Here is an 18,060-nt window from a genome sequence, read left to right on the forward strand (position 1 = left end):
TGCAATGCATCATACAGCATTTATAATTCTTCATGTGCTGTGCTAGATTGACAAGCATTGTTGCACAATGTGATCAAAGGTTAAAAACATGTAATAGAGGTATTAGATTAAAACAAAATGGATTCAAACATTGCCCTCGGGCCTCTCATAATGCTGCCAACAAATGGAAGTCAACAGTAATTTGCATTGTATAATATTTGACATGTACAGCTCAATGTTTTGTTTTAGCTAGTATCTTTATAAAGCAAAATTGCTTTATCAAAAAATAAAGCTATTTTGAATAGCTTGATATGTTTGTGATCTTCAGGTGATTGATGATAGAATAACAAGAAAGTCTTATCTGCTTTGAAAAGGCTAAAGTGAGGGTACATAATTATTCACTATGTCATGTATAATGAATAAAATATGTGTCTACATCAATAATTATATTTGTTTTTGCTTAACAGTTGGATGCCTCAGAACTGGACAATGAAGTTGTACACATCATAAAAGCACAACTGAACAAGTTATTCAAATATCACAAGGTGAATATTGTTGTATTTGATCATTAGTATTGATGGAATATGATAGGGAAATTGTTAATTTTTAACAATTGGGGGAAATGCTTGCAAACATGCAAATATTACAAACCTACAATGGGGTGTTGCTCCATATAAATTGCATATTTTGATATTTTATTAACACTATGAATTATTTTCTTGCAGAGCAATGTGCTGGTTACTTATGATCCAGAAGTAACTGCTGTCATAAAGACCATCATCTGGAGAGTAAGTACACAATTTTGATAGCAGGGATTGTAGAAAATTTAGTTTGAATTAAAACTGCTTGTATCTTTTATATCCAATTTTAAATATAAATGTTTCTCAAGTTCCTTGCTGAATGTAAATCCTTTCCTATGTTATGAAAACAGGTCTTTTTAGCTCTTCTGAGCCAAAGGCTCAAAGAGCTAATGCTATGGCCATTTGTGCGGTGTGCGTAAACTTTTTAGAAAAAGGGCTATAACTCAAGAACCCCTTGGCCAATTTCTTTCAAATTTGGTACAGGGTATCATTGGCCCAAGGGCTTTCATACATACTAAATAAAGGGATGTGACCCTTTAACAAGGGGAGATAATCAGGAAAATACAAACAAAAGTAGTGGTTGCTAAAAAATCTTCTTCTCAAGAACCACAGGGCAGATTATCACCAAACTTACACATAAGGATGAGGATATGTTGTAGATTAAAAATTGTTCAAGGCATTACCCTGGGGCAAAGGGCGTGGTCTCAAGGTCACTTCAAAGTTGACCTAAATTTAAATTTTTTTTAAATTCCTTAAATCTTAGATATTTTAGCCATTATAAGGACTAGGATCATCAAATTTTTACAGTTGATGCATCTTAGGACCTTGTGTCAAGTTGTCTCAAAAGTAGGTCACGGTGACCTACTTTTTGAATTTTGCAGGTATTTATTTTAAAATTAATTTTGATGCATATCTTGGACACTTTGAAGCCTATGATCATCAAAACTTGTCAGTTGGTGGATCATGGGACCTTGAAATGCGTCAACTGAAAAATAGGTCACCGTGACCTACTTTCTGAATTTTATGGCTTATCATTTATAGATATATTTTAAGTTGTTATTTCAAATACCGAGAGGTTTAGAATCATCAAATCTTGTAAGTTGATGCATCTTGAGGCCTTGAAACATATTTATAAAAAAGTAGGTCACAGTGACCTACTTTTTGAATTTTGCAGATATTCAAATTTCACATTTTCAATTTTAGATGCATATTTTGGGCACTGTAAAACCTAGGATCATCAAACTTTTTCAGTTGATGCGTCTTCGTCTTCGGTTTGTGTCGACCAAAAAGTAGGTCACCGTGACTTACTTTTGGTATTTGACAGCTAAATTACTATATTTCAGACACTATTTGACCTACAATCATCAAACTTTGACAGTTGATGCATCTTGAGTCAACGGAGTGTGTCGACCAAAAAGTAGGTCACCTTGACCTACTTTTGGAATTTGACGGCTATATTTATATATTCAGATACTATTTGACCTACAGTCATCAAACTTTGTCAGTTGATGGGTCTTGCATGTTTGAAGGGTTTCGACCAAAAAGTAGGTCAACTTGACCTACTTTTGGAATTGGACACCTATATTTATATATTTCAGATACTATTTGACCTACAGTCATCAAACTTTGTCAGTTGATGCGTCTTGCATGTTCAAAGGGTGTTGACCAAAAAGTAGGTCACCTTGACCTACTTTTGGAATTGGACGGCTATATTTATATAATTCAGATACTATTTGACCTACAGTCATCAAACGTTGTCAGTTGTTGGGTCTTGCATGTTTGAAGGGTGTTGACGAAAAAGTAGGTCACCTTGACCTACTTTTGGAATTTGACGGCTATATTTATATATTTCAGATACTATTTGACCTACAGTCATCAAACTTTGTCAGTTGATGGGTCTTGCATGTTCGGAGTTCGATGACCAAAAAGTAGGTCACCATGACCTACGATTGGAATTTGACAGCTATATTTCAATATTCAGATACTAATTGGCTTAAAATCATCAAACTTTGTCAGTTGATATTTCTTGGGTTCTCAAAATGTGTAAACCAAAAAGTAGGTCACATTCACCTACTTTTTTTGAATTCTTAGGATTTAACTAAAGATTTAGAATACTAAGAGGCTAAGAATAGAAATGGTGGGGTTGTACAATTTATCAGAAGAGCGATTCTAGGCCCTTGGGCCTCTTGTTTAGTGAGGTTTCTGCTTTAAAGTTTGACTTCTAGAAGACACTTTCGAATCACTTATTTTTATGTCTAGTTTCATGGTAGGCATCTATACCCATGAATTAAAATTTCCAAGGAACAGAAGTGCCCTACCCTAAGGAATGAGGCTCCTTCCAAACACAAATGTAATCTCTCAAACCATGAACCACTGACCCCAAGAAAATGAGTGTATGATATATTGTGTAGTGAAAAGAACTATATCATGTATACCGTGAAACCTGTCTAATCCGACGTGCACTGGGAGACAAAACTTTGTCAGAATACAGAGTGTGTAAGAATAAACAGTGTAAAAAACAATGGACATAAGAAATTGAGAATGAAAATAAGGGTCTGAATGCCCAGTGACATGGATTGTACAGGTGTCGGATTAGGCAGTTTTCACTGTACAATAAAGGTCATTATCTGCTCTCATATTTCACAGGTTCAGTTTAAAAAATAAATTAAATCTAACAGACAAACAGGATTTCACTGTTAGGAAGTATATAGTCCTAAGACCTTTAGTTAGATTTACAATTAGGAAAATAGATCTATTGCCTCTGATAAAGCCATTTTTATGATTCAGAGTGACTTAAATTTTGCCATTGCACTGCTGCAGTCATAACTAGTATCAATATTTGCTACAAGGCAATATAAATTTCTAAAGAATTTTTTACCAAGTGACATATATATAACCCAGGTGAGTTACTTTTGAGAGAGCCTGTAGTTTTTGGACTGCAGAAAGCATTAAAGATCATGAAATAATTGGTTTCTAATTACACTGTAATTTTATTTGATTATAGTTGTTGATGCAAGCTATACAATTTTTTTTATTACCAATATGAAAATTTGCTAATGATTTGTGATTATTACTCTTCATTACATTTTTTTTTTTATGCTTTACCAACAAGAAATAATGACAAATTTCCATTACAATGGATATATCAAGTCAACCTGAATAGTCAGGAGTGTCCGACAATCTGAAAATAATGATTTATTAAGTACCAGATACTCTCTCCCAGTTACAGAATAAGGAAACTCTTTGTTAGTTCCATTATCTGATTTATCATCACGATAGACAGAGGAAATAAATTAAAAGCTGTTAATGTCGGTATATGCAATATTATATCACAAAATTGATTTCCTTTGGTATTTATGCAATTTTAGTTCAAAAAATTGATTTCCTTCAATGAATTCCAATGTTAATATGTCTGCTCAGCTTTTACGTCAATATCTGCTGTTAATAATCATAGTCTTCAATGCCCTCAATACTTTGAAAATTGAAATAATATGTAAATTGTAGGTCTGTCCAAAACTGCATAAGAATGGTAGCATTGTAACATCGGATACAGAATGTGAATCACAGCTTTTTTGTTTAGAATCAAATTAGTCAGGCATTCAAAATACACATGCTGGAGATATCTTTTACCATAATTTATCCATAAAAAATATTTAGGATTAATGCTAAAAGTCTTTATCTCTAGAACACAAATAAAGTTCCAGGGTATTGTTATTTTTTAATGCTTTAAAAGTTTTATCAAAGAAAATAGCCTCTACCCTTAAACTTTAACCTACAATGGTTAAAGTCAGAGCGCTACTTGTCAAATAAGAATGTGAATGGTAGATGGAGATTTAATTGATGTAGATTTCGAAGTTTCTAAACTCCTGTCAATAAATGCTGAGTAGACTGGTATTGATTTGATGTGTACACTTCTTGATATGACCTACAAAAAACATAACTGTAATGGTGTTTTATAAATCTAAATTTTATTGCATTGTGCATCCTGTAGCTGGAAAAGATACAGAGTATGTTTTTGGAGTTCTCTCCCTTCAGTCTGTACTTTGGAGGGGGGGGGATGTTTATACCCATTTTGCTAACATTCTAAAATTTTGTATTCCCACTTAGCCAACTTTAATTTCTATACCCAAGCAATTACCTGGGTATATTATTAAGATTGAGTGTGACAAGCAATTACCTGGGTATATTATTAAGATTGAGTGTGACAAGCAATTACCTGGGTATATTATTAAGATTGAGTGTGACAAGCAATTACCTGGGTATATTATTAAGATTGAGTGTGACAAGCAATTACCTGGGTATATTATTAAGATTGAGTGTGACAAGCAATTACCTGGGTATATTATTAAGATTGAGTGTGACAAGCAATTACCTGGGTATATTATTAAGATTGAGTGTGACAAGCAATTACCTGGGTATATTATTAAGATTGAGTGTGACAAGCAATTACCTGGGTATATTATTAAGATTGAGTGTGACAAGCAATTACCTGGGTATATTATTAAGATTGAGTGTGACAAGCAATTACCTGGGTATATTATTAAGATTGAGTGTGACAAGCAATTACCTGGGTATATTATTAAGATTGAGTGTGACAAGCAATCACCTGGGTATATTATTAAGATTGAGTGTGACAAGCAATCACCTGGGTATATTATTAAGATTGAGTGTGACAAGCAATCACCTGGGTATATTATTAAGATTGAGTGTGACAAGCAATCACCTGGGTATATTATTAAGATTGAGTGTGACAAGCAATCACCTGGGTATATTATTAAGATTGAGTGTGACAAGCAATTACCTGGGTATATTATTAAGATTGAGTGTGACAAGCAATTACCTGGGTATATTATTAAGATTGAGTGTGACAAGCAATTACCTGGGTATATTATTAAGATTGAGTGTGACAAGCAATTACCTGGGTATATTATTAAGATTGAGTGTGACAAGCAATTACCTGGGTATATTATTAAGATTGAGTGTGACAAGCAATTACCTGGGTATATTATTAAGATTGAGTGTGACACAACTTCAGAGAGTGGGGCTAAAATTTTAATTATAAAGCATAAGTGTGAAATTTTTATTTGTTTGATACTTTAATAGAGCAGAGCAGATATCATGCTGTCAATATTGAACTGAATATAGATATGTCCCAGAAGTATAGATTTTATATGGTGTTATTTCTTATTTATTTATGAATGTAGAACTCTAGAATACTGAAATTATGTTAGGTTGTGCAAGAAATATTAAAAGAACTATAGGGTCTTACAACACATTTAGTGAATCACTGTCTATGTTGTTGTTGTGTCTATACAAGTAACAACACACCCACCAAGCATGTCATAAGGTGAGGACCTCGTAAGTTGTTAGAACTTCAAACCTTTTGTAAATGTATTCATACCATGAATTATGTCCAAATCAGCATGTATGTAATGGGGTTGATTGAATTGGAACATGAAAATGAAAGAAGTAGATAGAAACACACACACACATATGTATATAATCTATAAATGCTTAAAATGTAATGTTATATGAGTACTGTCTATGTGGATTAGAACAACATGCAAACATGTAATTAAAGAATTAAGTCAAACCAGTTTTACGGAAGGACTTGGTACATAAATATGTAAAGTGTATATCAGTTGTCAGTGTTTATCATAGTTTAGAATTAGTCTATGTTTGGTGTAAGGTTCAGGGGATTAGGTATGTAAATTATGCATTGTCCAATGGATTATTATTGTCAATACCGCGTTACTGTCAACTTAAACATTATAGCAATAAAATTTTGTCGTGGTGCATGAAATGCAGCTCCAAAAAATGATTTTTTAAAAATTCGATAAGTGTAAACATAGAATATCAATTTAGTACTTATGTAAATGTTGGTGATACCTCAGGGATAGATTAAGGACCTGATTGGTTAGATTTCACCACAGTATTTGAATTGTGATTTGTTATTGACTGCATGAAGCAACATTATCATTCCTGGTAATCGATGCAATCTCAATGAACTATTGATTGATTGCCAGCAAAACTGAAATTTGCTGACAACATAAAACATCATTTCTTATTGATTTTTATAAAGAAACAGGTAATGAGATGGCTATATCGCTGTAGCACAAGAACAAAACCGCCTGGTTATTAAGATGCATTGTTCATGACTGGAGAGGCTGGGAGTGGGATACTGATGTGTTGGGAACACAGCATCTCCATTTTTCTTGCTCAGGCTTGTGACCTTGAGAGGTCACACCAGCTTCACTGTTCATGACACAGAATTCATTTCCAAAATGTAGAAAAATATAATAGAAAACATATACATGTGTTTGTATGTTAATGGAGAAGAACATCTGATCTTGCAGAAAAAAGACTGTTGGTTTTATTGCCAATACAAGCTACAGTTTGAACAGAGAAATAAATACTAGCAAGAGCCTTTCATATTACAGGAATCCTAATGCAAACTTCTGGTAATTGTGTCACCAAAGAAGTTTTTTTAATAAATTGATTATAGAGCTAAGATAATTCATTTGAGGCTTACGTGTAGTTTTGATATTATCCTGGTGACATTAATTTAATGCTGAATCACAAGTTTGTAATTTTAGTTAATGAGTTAAATGTTTCTCAGGGGTATCTGAGCCAGCTATTTAATTATTCTTGAGCACTGAATTAAATACACCATTCTGTGGTTTTCAACAGTCTCTTATCAACCAGCAGAAGATGACCTATTTGAACTCAAAACGTGCCAAGTTGGCTGTATTAATTTTGTTGGGTGTTGAACACATTTAGCATGTTTAGTGAAAATTTATACCAACAAAATTAGTAACAAAGGAGAGTGAAAAAATGTAAGATTCAAAGACATGGCGAATTTTAAATCTGACAACCAAATTTTACTGCCTGTAAATTATAGGTTGTGATTAATATATGGGGTGTCATTGATCCATTTTTTGGATTTTAAAAAGTAGAAAAGTCTACTATGATTTGCATTTAAATAATGACTTGAGATTGCAAGCATTGTAACTTATCAGGCCCATGGGTCACATAGCTCACCTGAGTCACCACAGACTTGCCAAAAGATCTCATTAACTTTGAGCCTCTTATTCTTGAATTTCACTGCATGTCAATATGACATGTTGATATAGCCATGTTGATGATCATCGTAGTTGATGCAAAGACAACTTCTTCTGTCTCTATATCTAAATATTTACACTTTCTCTCCCTATTGTGGCCATGTATTAGCATGGGAACCAATACTACAACCACTTCAGTTATGCTACATCATAGCTCCTTGTATAAGGGTATATAGAGGAGACCTATATTATGTGTGTTTATATTTGCACACATTCATAAATTTTCTGTTCATTTCATATATCTACCCCTGGTCTACAATTGGTTATGATTTATGACACATTATAAGATTAAAACAATTGTTCTGTGTATGATATTGATGTGCTTGAAGTTACCATGCAATAGACAGTTTATGAGTTAGAACTTTGAATAAAATACATTGAAGGATGATGAGAGGCTGTCAGGAAATGTTATTCAAAGGGATGCAATGCATATTAGGCCTAAATAATTTCTGAATAGGAATAAATCATATTATCAACAAGTCTAATGCACATGATTTCTCTAGATTTTTGTGTCGCTCTGATTTTGTCCTTATTGGATAGTTGTGCTAGTCTTTTGGTTAGTGCCACAGGCAATTATATATCGCTTGGGTTCAAATTCCCTATCAAAAAGTATTAAATTCAAACCCAAATGATATAATTCCTGTGGTTTATGTGGAAAAACCGTGGATGCCAGGCCTCATCAACATGCAATAATTGTATATATGTTTTGTCACCCTTTTGAATAGCATGACAAAGAGCAATTGTACTTGGTGAATGTCCCTTTACCCTTATTTTAAACTCTGTGTACTTCAGTTTCACATTTGATTGGTTTGTAAAATTAGAACCATCCCCCTCCCTTTCTCATTTCAAATGCATTATATCTAATGATTTTTTTTTTAGTGTTTTAGTACAATATAATAAATCTCTTTTAAAGAGTTAATGTTTTTGTTTGGAAAAATTATATGTAAAATTCATTAATTCTGAGGAAAGAAGGTTAGAATGTAATCACTGTTGAAAATACCAGGTCACTAAACAACTGAGACAATTAATTCACGAAAGTGCCAACCAGAAATAGAGGATGTCTGATTAAGTAATACCGTATGAGCAGAATTTTTAGCAAGGATTTAATGTTGGCATAATATTAGTGAGAGTGATGAGGTTGCTCAAATTATATGCGAGGAATTTATTATCGCGTAATTTCATGAGAAGCATCACTCGTAAAATGAAATTATTCATTTGATTTTTATATTGCAAATGTACATGTAAAATATCTTGGTCAATTGAGCACTCATGAATTCATGTTCACGTGATTTGATGTATATGAGTCATTTCGCAATATTACGTACTCGTATGAAATGAGGAATCTACACTAGTGATCCACAACACGTAAATGAGATCAATCATGATAATTTCATCCTCAATGATTAACTGTATCTAATTCTATTTCTTGAAGTTTTCCAGTTTTCTTGGACTTCATTCATCTGTATACATTTTTTGAAGGAATTTCAATGTATAATATTTTAAACAAAAAATATAATGCTTTGACATTTTCTCCATGGAACACAATAAATTCTGTACAAAAATGTCTAATCTTTGATGTGGTATTATGTGTAAACCAAGACAGTTATTTGAATTGTCCAGTTCAATCCATTTAAAACCCTGGTTATATAACTAGATTTGGTAAATCATGCTTCACCCCTTAATGTTCATGAGAATGGTGACATAACAGTGCAAAAATTTAGCCTCATGTTCTTGAGACCAAATTTATTAAATTGGCACTCAGTCTTGTATTATAACTCTTTGTTGGGACCTATTTTAAAATTGATCATGCAACTGTTAAGACCAATATTTTCAATTATTGAAATTATGTACCCCGTAATGGGTAAAATTTGGAGGAAATGATAGATTTTCACATGTAGAAACTTCTTCATTTCTTCAGACTGACCGTAGATTTGCATTTGAAAAAGTTGCAGCATTGGATGAAATGCAGAAAATAGTTTTAGTTGTAAGTTGTAAAATGCAGGGCCCCTTGCATTAAATCGACTTGAATCCCCTTTATCCAAGGATGCATATGGCCAGTTTGAAAAGGATTCAGCTGGAGTTTAAAAAGAAATACATTTGTATTGAAAAAAGTGAAAGATTGATATATTATGATGATGGAAAATCATCAATAAGAATAGTCATTTTTTTTCACGTAATCTTTAAATGCAGCACTTACAAATCAATTGTATAGTTACTTTTTATGAATATAAAGTCAATACTCAGTATTATATGCAGTCAGTAAAAATATACCCATGGCAAGTAATTTTTGAGTTGGTACGAGATATTCATTGCTTATAAGGTACTGGTAGTGTGAAATCTTGATTGATGAAGCTATAAAAGTGGGCAAGAGGGGCTGCCAGATAGTTCAGTCTTGAAAATGCAATAAATAAATCTTTCACTGTTGCTAAACAACTGATTATTTTACAACCCTGGCATTACTTGTGTCTAGATATGAATTTTGTATTCTGTTTGTGATGGGTATCTGTTTGTATTAGCTTTCCAAAGTAAATTCAAATCTGAATATTACCGATCTCATGCATTCTTCACTTATTTTCATACCTTCAGTTCATCAGGGTCCAGGTAATAACCATGAGATGGCCTTGACCTTCGCGACTGTGACAGTATAGCTGACTGGGCTAGTTGTCTTGACTTTGTTGGGCGAGTATAGGCAGACCTTAGGCGGTCAAATTTGGATCCGAGGGGCATGGAGTTGGGTTCAGAATTGGAGGCGTCAGGGTGGTGGAGAAATTGTTCGCTGAAGTCTGAGAACATGTCACTGACTACCGACCCCCTGTCTTTGTAACCTACCATCAGATCATCAGTGCTAGAGCTGGGTGCTCTCTCCTTGTCTTGCAATCCTAAATACCCATTTTGGAGATTTTCAGATGAAATATCAACCTCTCCATCACTTACACTTCCAATATTGTCATCATCATCATTACTTTCATCTATTTGCCTTCTGTTAACATCATCTTTTTCCTCATCATCTGATTCATTTTCAAAATCATCTTCATAATCGTTTTGCTCTCCAGTTTGAAGACTGGTTATTGGTGACCTATATGCACTTTCATTCTGACCCTTGTCATCAAAGATATCGTCTTCCTTTTCATTTTCCAGTTCATTACCATTTTCTATGTCATCAATTTCTATGGCTGCAGAGCTTCTCCCACTGGTGCCCCCGCTTCCAATGATTATTTTTTCAGGAATTTCTTCAGACTCCCTGCTTGAGGCCTCACTGCCATTCATATCCTCTTGACCAGCCTCTTGAGTCTCTCTGTCATCCATATTTAGCCTTAGAAATTTCCAGGTGTATTCCGATTTTTCCAGCTGATTCAAAATAGAATGTCACCGTCCAAATTCACAAAAGAAATTATGAAATCCACAATATGCTGCAGTATCCTGTTTTTGCTTTAAGGAACAAGCAATTGTTATTTTATAGAAGTCATGTAAGGTTATGTCACTTTAACTGCCACATGTTTCCTGAGTGTAATGGCCGTGTGCCAATTTCCAATGATTTTTTCCCAATAAGGTAGAGTAATCAATTCCTTGTTGACTATGGGTACATTCATTGATCTATTTCTCTGTATTTATCAGTGGGGATTTATGGTAAACCAGGAGAGGTTCAGAAAGCAGAATATATATAGTTACTTTCAGTTTGGTATTTTATTTGATATTGGGAATATTTGTAGTGATTTGCTCATAAGGCATTTATGACATTAAAATAGGATTCACAGCTGTATTGATACATCATCTTAGCACTCAGTATATATTAAGATTATTTACTTGATGAACAAATTATTATGTGTTAAGCTATTTATCCAACTTTCAAAATTTATTACAAACTGATACCTTTAAATGAGAGAGAGAGAAAGAGAGAGAGAGAGAGAGAGCAGGGCTAAACAATGATGAGAGGAATGAATACACCTAATAAACAATCCAAAACTTACCAAAAATACAGTTTAAAAACTTACTTCTATTATTAGAAATCATTTTGTACTCAGTTTTTACAAGATTCTTAATTGCATGGTCTATGTGCAAGTCACCATTGTTTATTCAAATATATCATTTACAGGTCATCTGTGGCTTGTCTGTAAAATGTAAAGGATTTAATAAGCGCAGCAGTACAATGAACGTCGAATACACAGTCTTTTTGTTTAATATCTGTGTTTCATGTTGCAGCATGAAATGTTTTGCTTACATTAAAACGTTATTAATAAAATTGTTTTCAACAATGGTGAAAAAATATCTATATAATCTAAATTAAATGTTGAATTTTAAGAAGGGCAGCTTTTTGTTATCAAAATAATATTTAAATGTAACTTGAAATTGAATAAAAATGGACAATTAATTCTTGCACTATGTAACTTGAAATGAATTTTAAAAATAGTGGCATGGTAGAATACACAAAGTCAATTTATATGGCTATATGTCTGATTAAACATTTCAAATCTTGCAATAACACAAATTTCAATTATTTAGAAGAGGAAAAAGATTGTACGTGCAGAATTTTTGAATGACATTTTTTTCTTTAACAAGGATAAGAGTACACATAGTAAATGTGTGAAGGACATTTATTTTGATCTCTACAGACGATTTCTGATGGATAAGCAAATATCCAAGACAAATCTCTCAGTGGTTGTGAGGAAATTCTTGGCAGGGTTTGGATACAATATATCGGTCCCGTATAAAGATTTTCGTTATCAGACATGTCCGAGATTTGTATTGTCACACTTTGACAGAGGAATCGTTGATCAGTATCTGGTACTTTAAATTAGATATGGAGATTTCTTGAATGAGTTGCCTATCTATGTGTACTGGGTTAATATATGTTGAAATCTATTAATTGAAGTACATAATGTATGTGTACTTGTGTCTGTAAGTGTGTCTGTAAGTGTGTCTGTAAGTGTGCCTGGCCATGACCAATACCAAAAATACAAGTGATTAATAGTGTCTCAACGATTCTTGTACTAAATTAGTTTACACCGTATTCATTTCAAAGAAACAAAAACCTGATTAAATACACATCAGAGAATTGTTGAGATTGGAAAACAAGAAGTTCATCTGCACTTAAATTAGTTCCTCTCTCATTATCATATGTTAATAAAATTAAAACTGTATTGTGCTGAATTATGATTGCATTTAAAGTCTATGATCCACATTTTGCTAGATTTTGAACGAAATTTAATACACATTGATATATTGTAACGTTTTAAAATCAAAACTCTGAATAATTGACCACCTTAGTCATTTGGCACTTTCTTACAGAGTATCTGCAATTATATAACAAATAATATTTCATGTTACCTGTATATATATTTGCAATGTATATTATATTTATCTTGCAAATATCATGTTTGTTATGGTAGAATTAGATTAATAAAACAAATTAACAGAGAATTATAATCACTTTGTGTTTCATTGGAGAGTTGAACTGTATGCTCTACATCAATATTTAACAAAAAGTTTTACTCAATAAGTGTGAAGGGTACTCCAGTCCCACTTGGTATTGTGTTGCAGTAAATGACTTATGAATTCTTTATCTCACGAAAGTCTGCGATCATGATCCAAGCTTTACTGTGTAGTGTATGTAGAAATTTGCATGAACCATTTAGATTAAATTTACAGCTGCTTTACACAGGTGATACATCAAGATTTAATCATAATTAGTACAGTATGATTAAGTTGACTACTTACTCCTTTTCTTGATTAAATATTTTCTTAGAGCATAAGTTGCATGGACTGAGAGATTATATTTAGCCCAGCATCAGGTTTATTAGTACCCAGTGTTGTGTTTCAAAACATATTAGTACGTGAATATTGAATACCAATAATCAGCTCCTCTTCTGTGTCATAAAAGTTTTTTTTCTGTTAAATCAATTTTCAAAACACTTGACAGAATCTGAATCTAACTAGAATGTGTGGACATGCAATCTCTAAACTCCGATCTTTAATTATTCACTGTAAGTACAAGGTTTCATTACACTGTGGAGGGGTATAATGGGTCTGACATGTTGAAGGGCGTGTCATGTACCTTTCTCACAGTAATATATTGCCTTTCCAGAGATAGCATTAGGAAATAATCATTAATATTTCATGACAGGCCTGATTTATTTCTCCAATACTGTCAGGTATATAAGAATGGAGTTTGTACTGTGTGTATATTGACTTGATATACTGTTTCATATAAATAAAAATCTTATGTAGACTATAGTCCATAGAAACAAGAGTACATATGATCATGCTAATGACGGGATATAAATTACTGCTATGCTACTTGTTGACCTATGAGAGGAGAAAAAGTGTTTCCATATATTTCTTTGATTGTGTGCTAGGTGTAATCCATAAGTACATGTATAGAACCCATCCTGATGGATTTACAGTAGCTAAGGATTCTCACTGTCTAGGATAGTAGAGATTATGATGGTTATGTTGTACATAGTTGCTTATAATGTTGAAGGACCACACGGGGCTGACTGGCTTGAAAAATTGTCTCATGAATTCTAGTATTCTTATGAAATAAATTTTATTTTTGAAAGTACATGAGGGTATGAAATGTGACGCTTCACGCCGGCGCACTTCATGAAGCGTTGCAGTTCATACCCTCATGAATTTTCAAAAATGAAGTTTATTTTTTATGTTAACGTTCTACTTTCATTTCTGTTGGAATTCCCAGTTGTTGAAATGGATGTACTGTGTTCATCAAGAGTCAGTATATAGAAATGCTGGTACATGTTTTTAATGAGAATTTCAAAAAAATAGTTTTGATTAGCAACAGAAAAATAGTTTTGATTGGCAAAACTTAATACTTGTAATCTGTCAATGCTAGTAAATTATGCAAAAATGACCTGCTACACCACAGAGGCTAAGTCATTCACCTTCAATCAGGATAAAGACAACACAAAGCCAACAATCATCTTTGTAGGTGTATGTGGTACGTTACATCAACTCCTGGAAACAAATACTGACTGAGCCCGTGTGTAGTAAACATTTCAGGGAATTTCATATTATTCTTACACTCTTTTTACTTAAAATGATGTTTCGTACACAAAACAAAACACTTCTCACATGGAACAAAACATTTCTTACATGAAAAGAAATGTTTCTTGCACAGAAACATGAAACAATGTGTTTCTGAAACAAATGCTTCTTGCATGAAAGGACTCATCTTTTACACAAAACGATGTTTCTTAAACAAAGCTAAACTTTTCTGACATGAAATGCTTTTAAAATGAAATGGAAACGATACGGAACTTACACACTTTTTCAGTGTAGTAGTATGTTTCAGGGTCGGGAACAATTTTGTCCTGGTGCTCTGACAGGGAGTGAGGAGTAAAAAATACCATGATGGATATCTGATATCTGATGATGGATATCTGGATTAGTTTATACTCTATAAGAATCAGCCCATCAGACCTGACTGGCAAAAATTTATTGTGGTGGGTAATATGTCCTCTCAATATGTAATATTATATTACATGTACGATAGAAAAATGTCAAAAAAGAAAATAAAATTTCATACGCTGATGAATAGTTACTCATCGCTTCAGCTTAGAACAGAAACACTGAGACCTAGAAGTTTGATGAGACCAGATACTATGTATTCTTTAAAAATGTCCAAAATATGAATATTTAATCTTGATCTAATCTCTGTCTCAAAACTTTATAAGATTAGTTTTTCAGATGTCCTAGTATATAATTATCAGATCTGTACAAATCCTAATCATCTTCTTCAGTGAAGAATTGAGTGTTGTAATATTATCCGATGTACTGGGGGTATTGAGCATGGTTGATAGAGATTTCTCAGTGATGCTTTATCTGACTTCAACTTTGATAAAAAAAAAATTGTGTTGTGAATGGTCCTTTAATAGATCTACTGATGAGTTCTGATTTGAGTTAATGTTTTAGTCCTTGTTCAGCAAGCTGTGAACATCTCCATTAGCAAACTATAAACATTTCCATAGGTGGTCACTTTTTTTTTGAAAGTTGAAAATGTTTAATTTTTCTGTAATATGTAATATATTGGAATATAATTGTCATGGATATTGGTATTGCATTGCAAAAAAGTAATAACTTATAGAGTTGTTTCATTAATTCTATCCCACTTTCTTTCCGAATTCAATTTTGATTTTCTCTGTCCATTTTTAAAGGCATTAGTCCTGTATATTTTGGCATATAGCCTTTTGGAACACCCTGTACATGTTGGAGACATTTTGATATCAATGTACACATTTATTGCTTGATAGTATTGGGTGTATGAAGCTTTATTCACCCAAGAAAAATCATATACCTTGAGGACAATGCCCAATGGGATATGATTATACCCTGAACAGTCCATATAATTTATTATACCAAATCAAAAACTATTCTCAAATTTTAGACTGGCAACATGCAGTTGACTTTTATACATTGTAAATCACATTTTTTATATTAAGGTAGCTCACTTATACCTTTATGACACTACGTTACAAGATGATGATTTAAATGTTTTGTGAAATTATTTGTATCGATCAATTTGTGTGACTATCATCGTAGCTCAGTGGTTAAAGCATAGGGCTGGTAAACCATAGATATTGAGTTCAAATCCGCCAAAGTCTTTTGTTCATATACGTGTTGAAATAAAAAAAATTGAAAATTATGTTTTTATCCATATTTGCATATTTTCTGCCTTTTTAGCATATATACTTAACATATATCATCATATCTTTTATGATTAAATCAATTCGTACTAAAACTATTTCAGAGTGTAGTGAGCCACCTTAAGAGACTTTATTTTTGCAAGGATGCAATTCGATGTTATAAAAAAAATTTAAAAATATTTATTCGGTATATACATACATACAAACATACATACATAAATACCAAGGATAACCCATGAAAGCTCAAAAGCTTATTTCCAATGGGGTCCTTTGATGCACAGATGTTTGCGCTAGGGGGTCATTTATGTGGGAGGAAACCGGAGTACCCGGAGGAAACCCACGTGTCCGAGCGGGCGACCGCCATACCCTCTCACATACAACCACTGCCGATCATGGGGATCGAACTCGGGTCACAGCAGTGAGAAACGAGAGCGCTACCTCTGCGCTACCCGGACTTTTGTGAATTATTATTTATAGATTAAATCTTCTATGATTAAGAGTTTATTCATGTGAACTAAATTGTCACAAATGACTATAGTACAGGTTTGAATAATCAACATTTGATTGTAATGTCACGGTGCTTATGCAGACCACCTCTATAATGTTATTGTTATCATCTATGAAGAATCAGATGGAAAAGACGGAAGAGTGTCCGAAAATTTGATTTGCAATCTTTTATTTCAAATATGTTTGTCATCCTCAGTCACATGACTGAATAAACCAAATCTTGCGGATGAGGTACAACAATTTATGGTTTTTTTTGGAACACTTTGGATTCCATTGACTTTTGCAAAAGGAAAAAAGTGAGTTTATATTAATGAGGTACTCTACATCGTCATAATAGCTGACTTCCTTTTAAAACATGGATGAAAATATAAATATCAGCAATATGTGTCTATTCATTTCAAAACTCATCGTCTAACTGAGTATAGCTCGATCAGTAGGTTAAATTAGCATGTTGATTGCTGAACTGTAGATGGCAGGTTCGAGTCTAGCAGGTGTTTTAAATTTTTTTCAGATTGCTTTCTACTAAAACTGCATTTTTTGACTAAATAAAGTAAATTGGAAAGTTTTCAACTTCAAAATATTGTTATACATATCCTCCACTTTTCATCCATATCAAATTTCTCTGGTGTAGCATACCTCCTTAATTGGGATTTGTTTGCTTTTTTTGCACTGACTGGTTACCATGTTTGTAAAGGGCTCAAACAAAAAATACCAAAATACTTTAAAGTTGTGAGTTATTTATTAAGGTATTTTATAAAAATATTGAAAATACCATCAGATCTCAAAGTTTTGTTTTTTCCATCATGTTTTACTGGATTAAATATCCATCCATTCCAAAACTTCTGCTGGTTTCTCCATTCAACATGTTGGAGGATCTATTTCATTTCAAATGGATGGACTTTCCATCCAAAAAATTGAACCCAACATTTAAAATAAGCGAATGGTAATACCATATTGTGTTCAAAGTCAGCATCATGCCATCATCCCGATTCTTAATGTATATGTAACCAAATAGTGCTGCATTTATCAGTTAGGTGACCCATGGAATTGACAGAAAAAATGTGAAGGATGGAGTTTCATGTTCGTATGCTATTGTGCTGGGTTCAAAAAGAATTATTGCACCTTCTTGCATTCTGCTTTGATTTGTATTAAAGTGCTTTTTCAAAATGTGCACATGGGGCATAAGTCTTTTGGTGGATGAGGTAAATTATATTT

At 33.0% G+C, this 18,060-nt stretch overlaps 2 protein-coding genes across 5 annotated transcripts in view; one reads left to right on the top strand and one right to left on the bottom strand.

Moving 5' to 3' along the window:
* Positions 1 to 11,291, bottom strand: part of LOC125646072 (rootletin-like) — a 63,036-nt gene extending 51,745 nt beyond the window's left edge. For all 4 annotated transcript variants that reach the window (XM_048872237.2, XM_048872229.2, XM_048872220.2 and 1 more), the window contains exon 1: positions 10,262 to 11,291. In XM_048872237.2, the coding sequence (XP_048728194.2) occupies positions 10,262 to 10,987 (726 nt within the window). In that variant the 5' untranslated portion in view covers positions 10,988 to 11,291. The remainder of the gene's footprint in view (positions 1 to 10,261) is intronic.
* Positions 1 to 18,060, top strand: part of LOC125646112 (peroxisome biogenesis factor 2-like) — a 29,329-nt gene that overhangs the window by 2,640 nt on the left and 8,629 nt on the right. The window contains exons 2-3 of the mRNA XM_048872268.2: positions 447 to 524; positions 705 to 767. Of these exons, the coding sequence (XP_048728225.1) occupies positions 447 to 524; positions 705 to 767 (141 nt within the window). The remainder of the gene's footprint in view (positions 1 to 446; positions 525 to 704; positions 768 to 18,060) is intronic.

Source organism: Ostrea edulis, chromosome 1 (genome assembly GCF_947568905.1).
Source record: "Ostrea edulis chromosome 1, xbOstEdul1.1, whole genome shotgun sequence".
Taxonomy (NCBI): domain Eukaryota; kingdom Metazoa; phylum Mollusca; class Bivalvia; order Ostreida; family Ostreidae; genus Ostrea; species Ostrea edulis.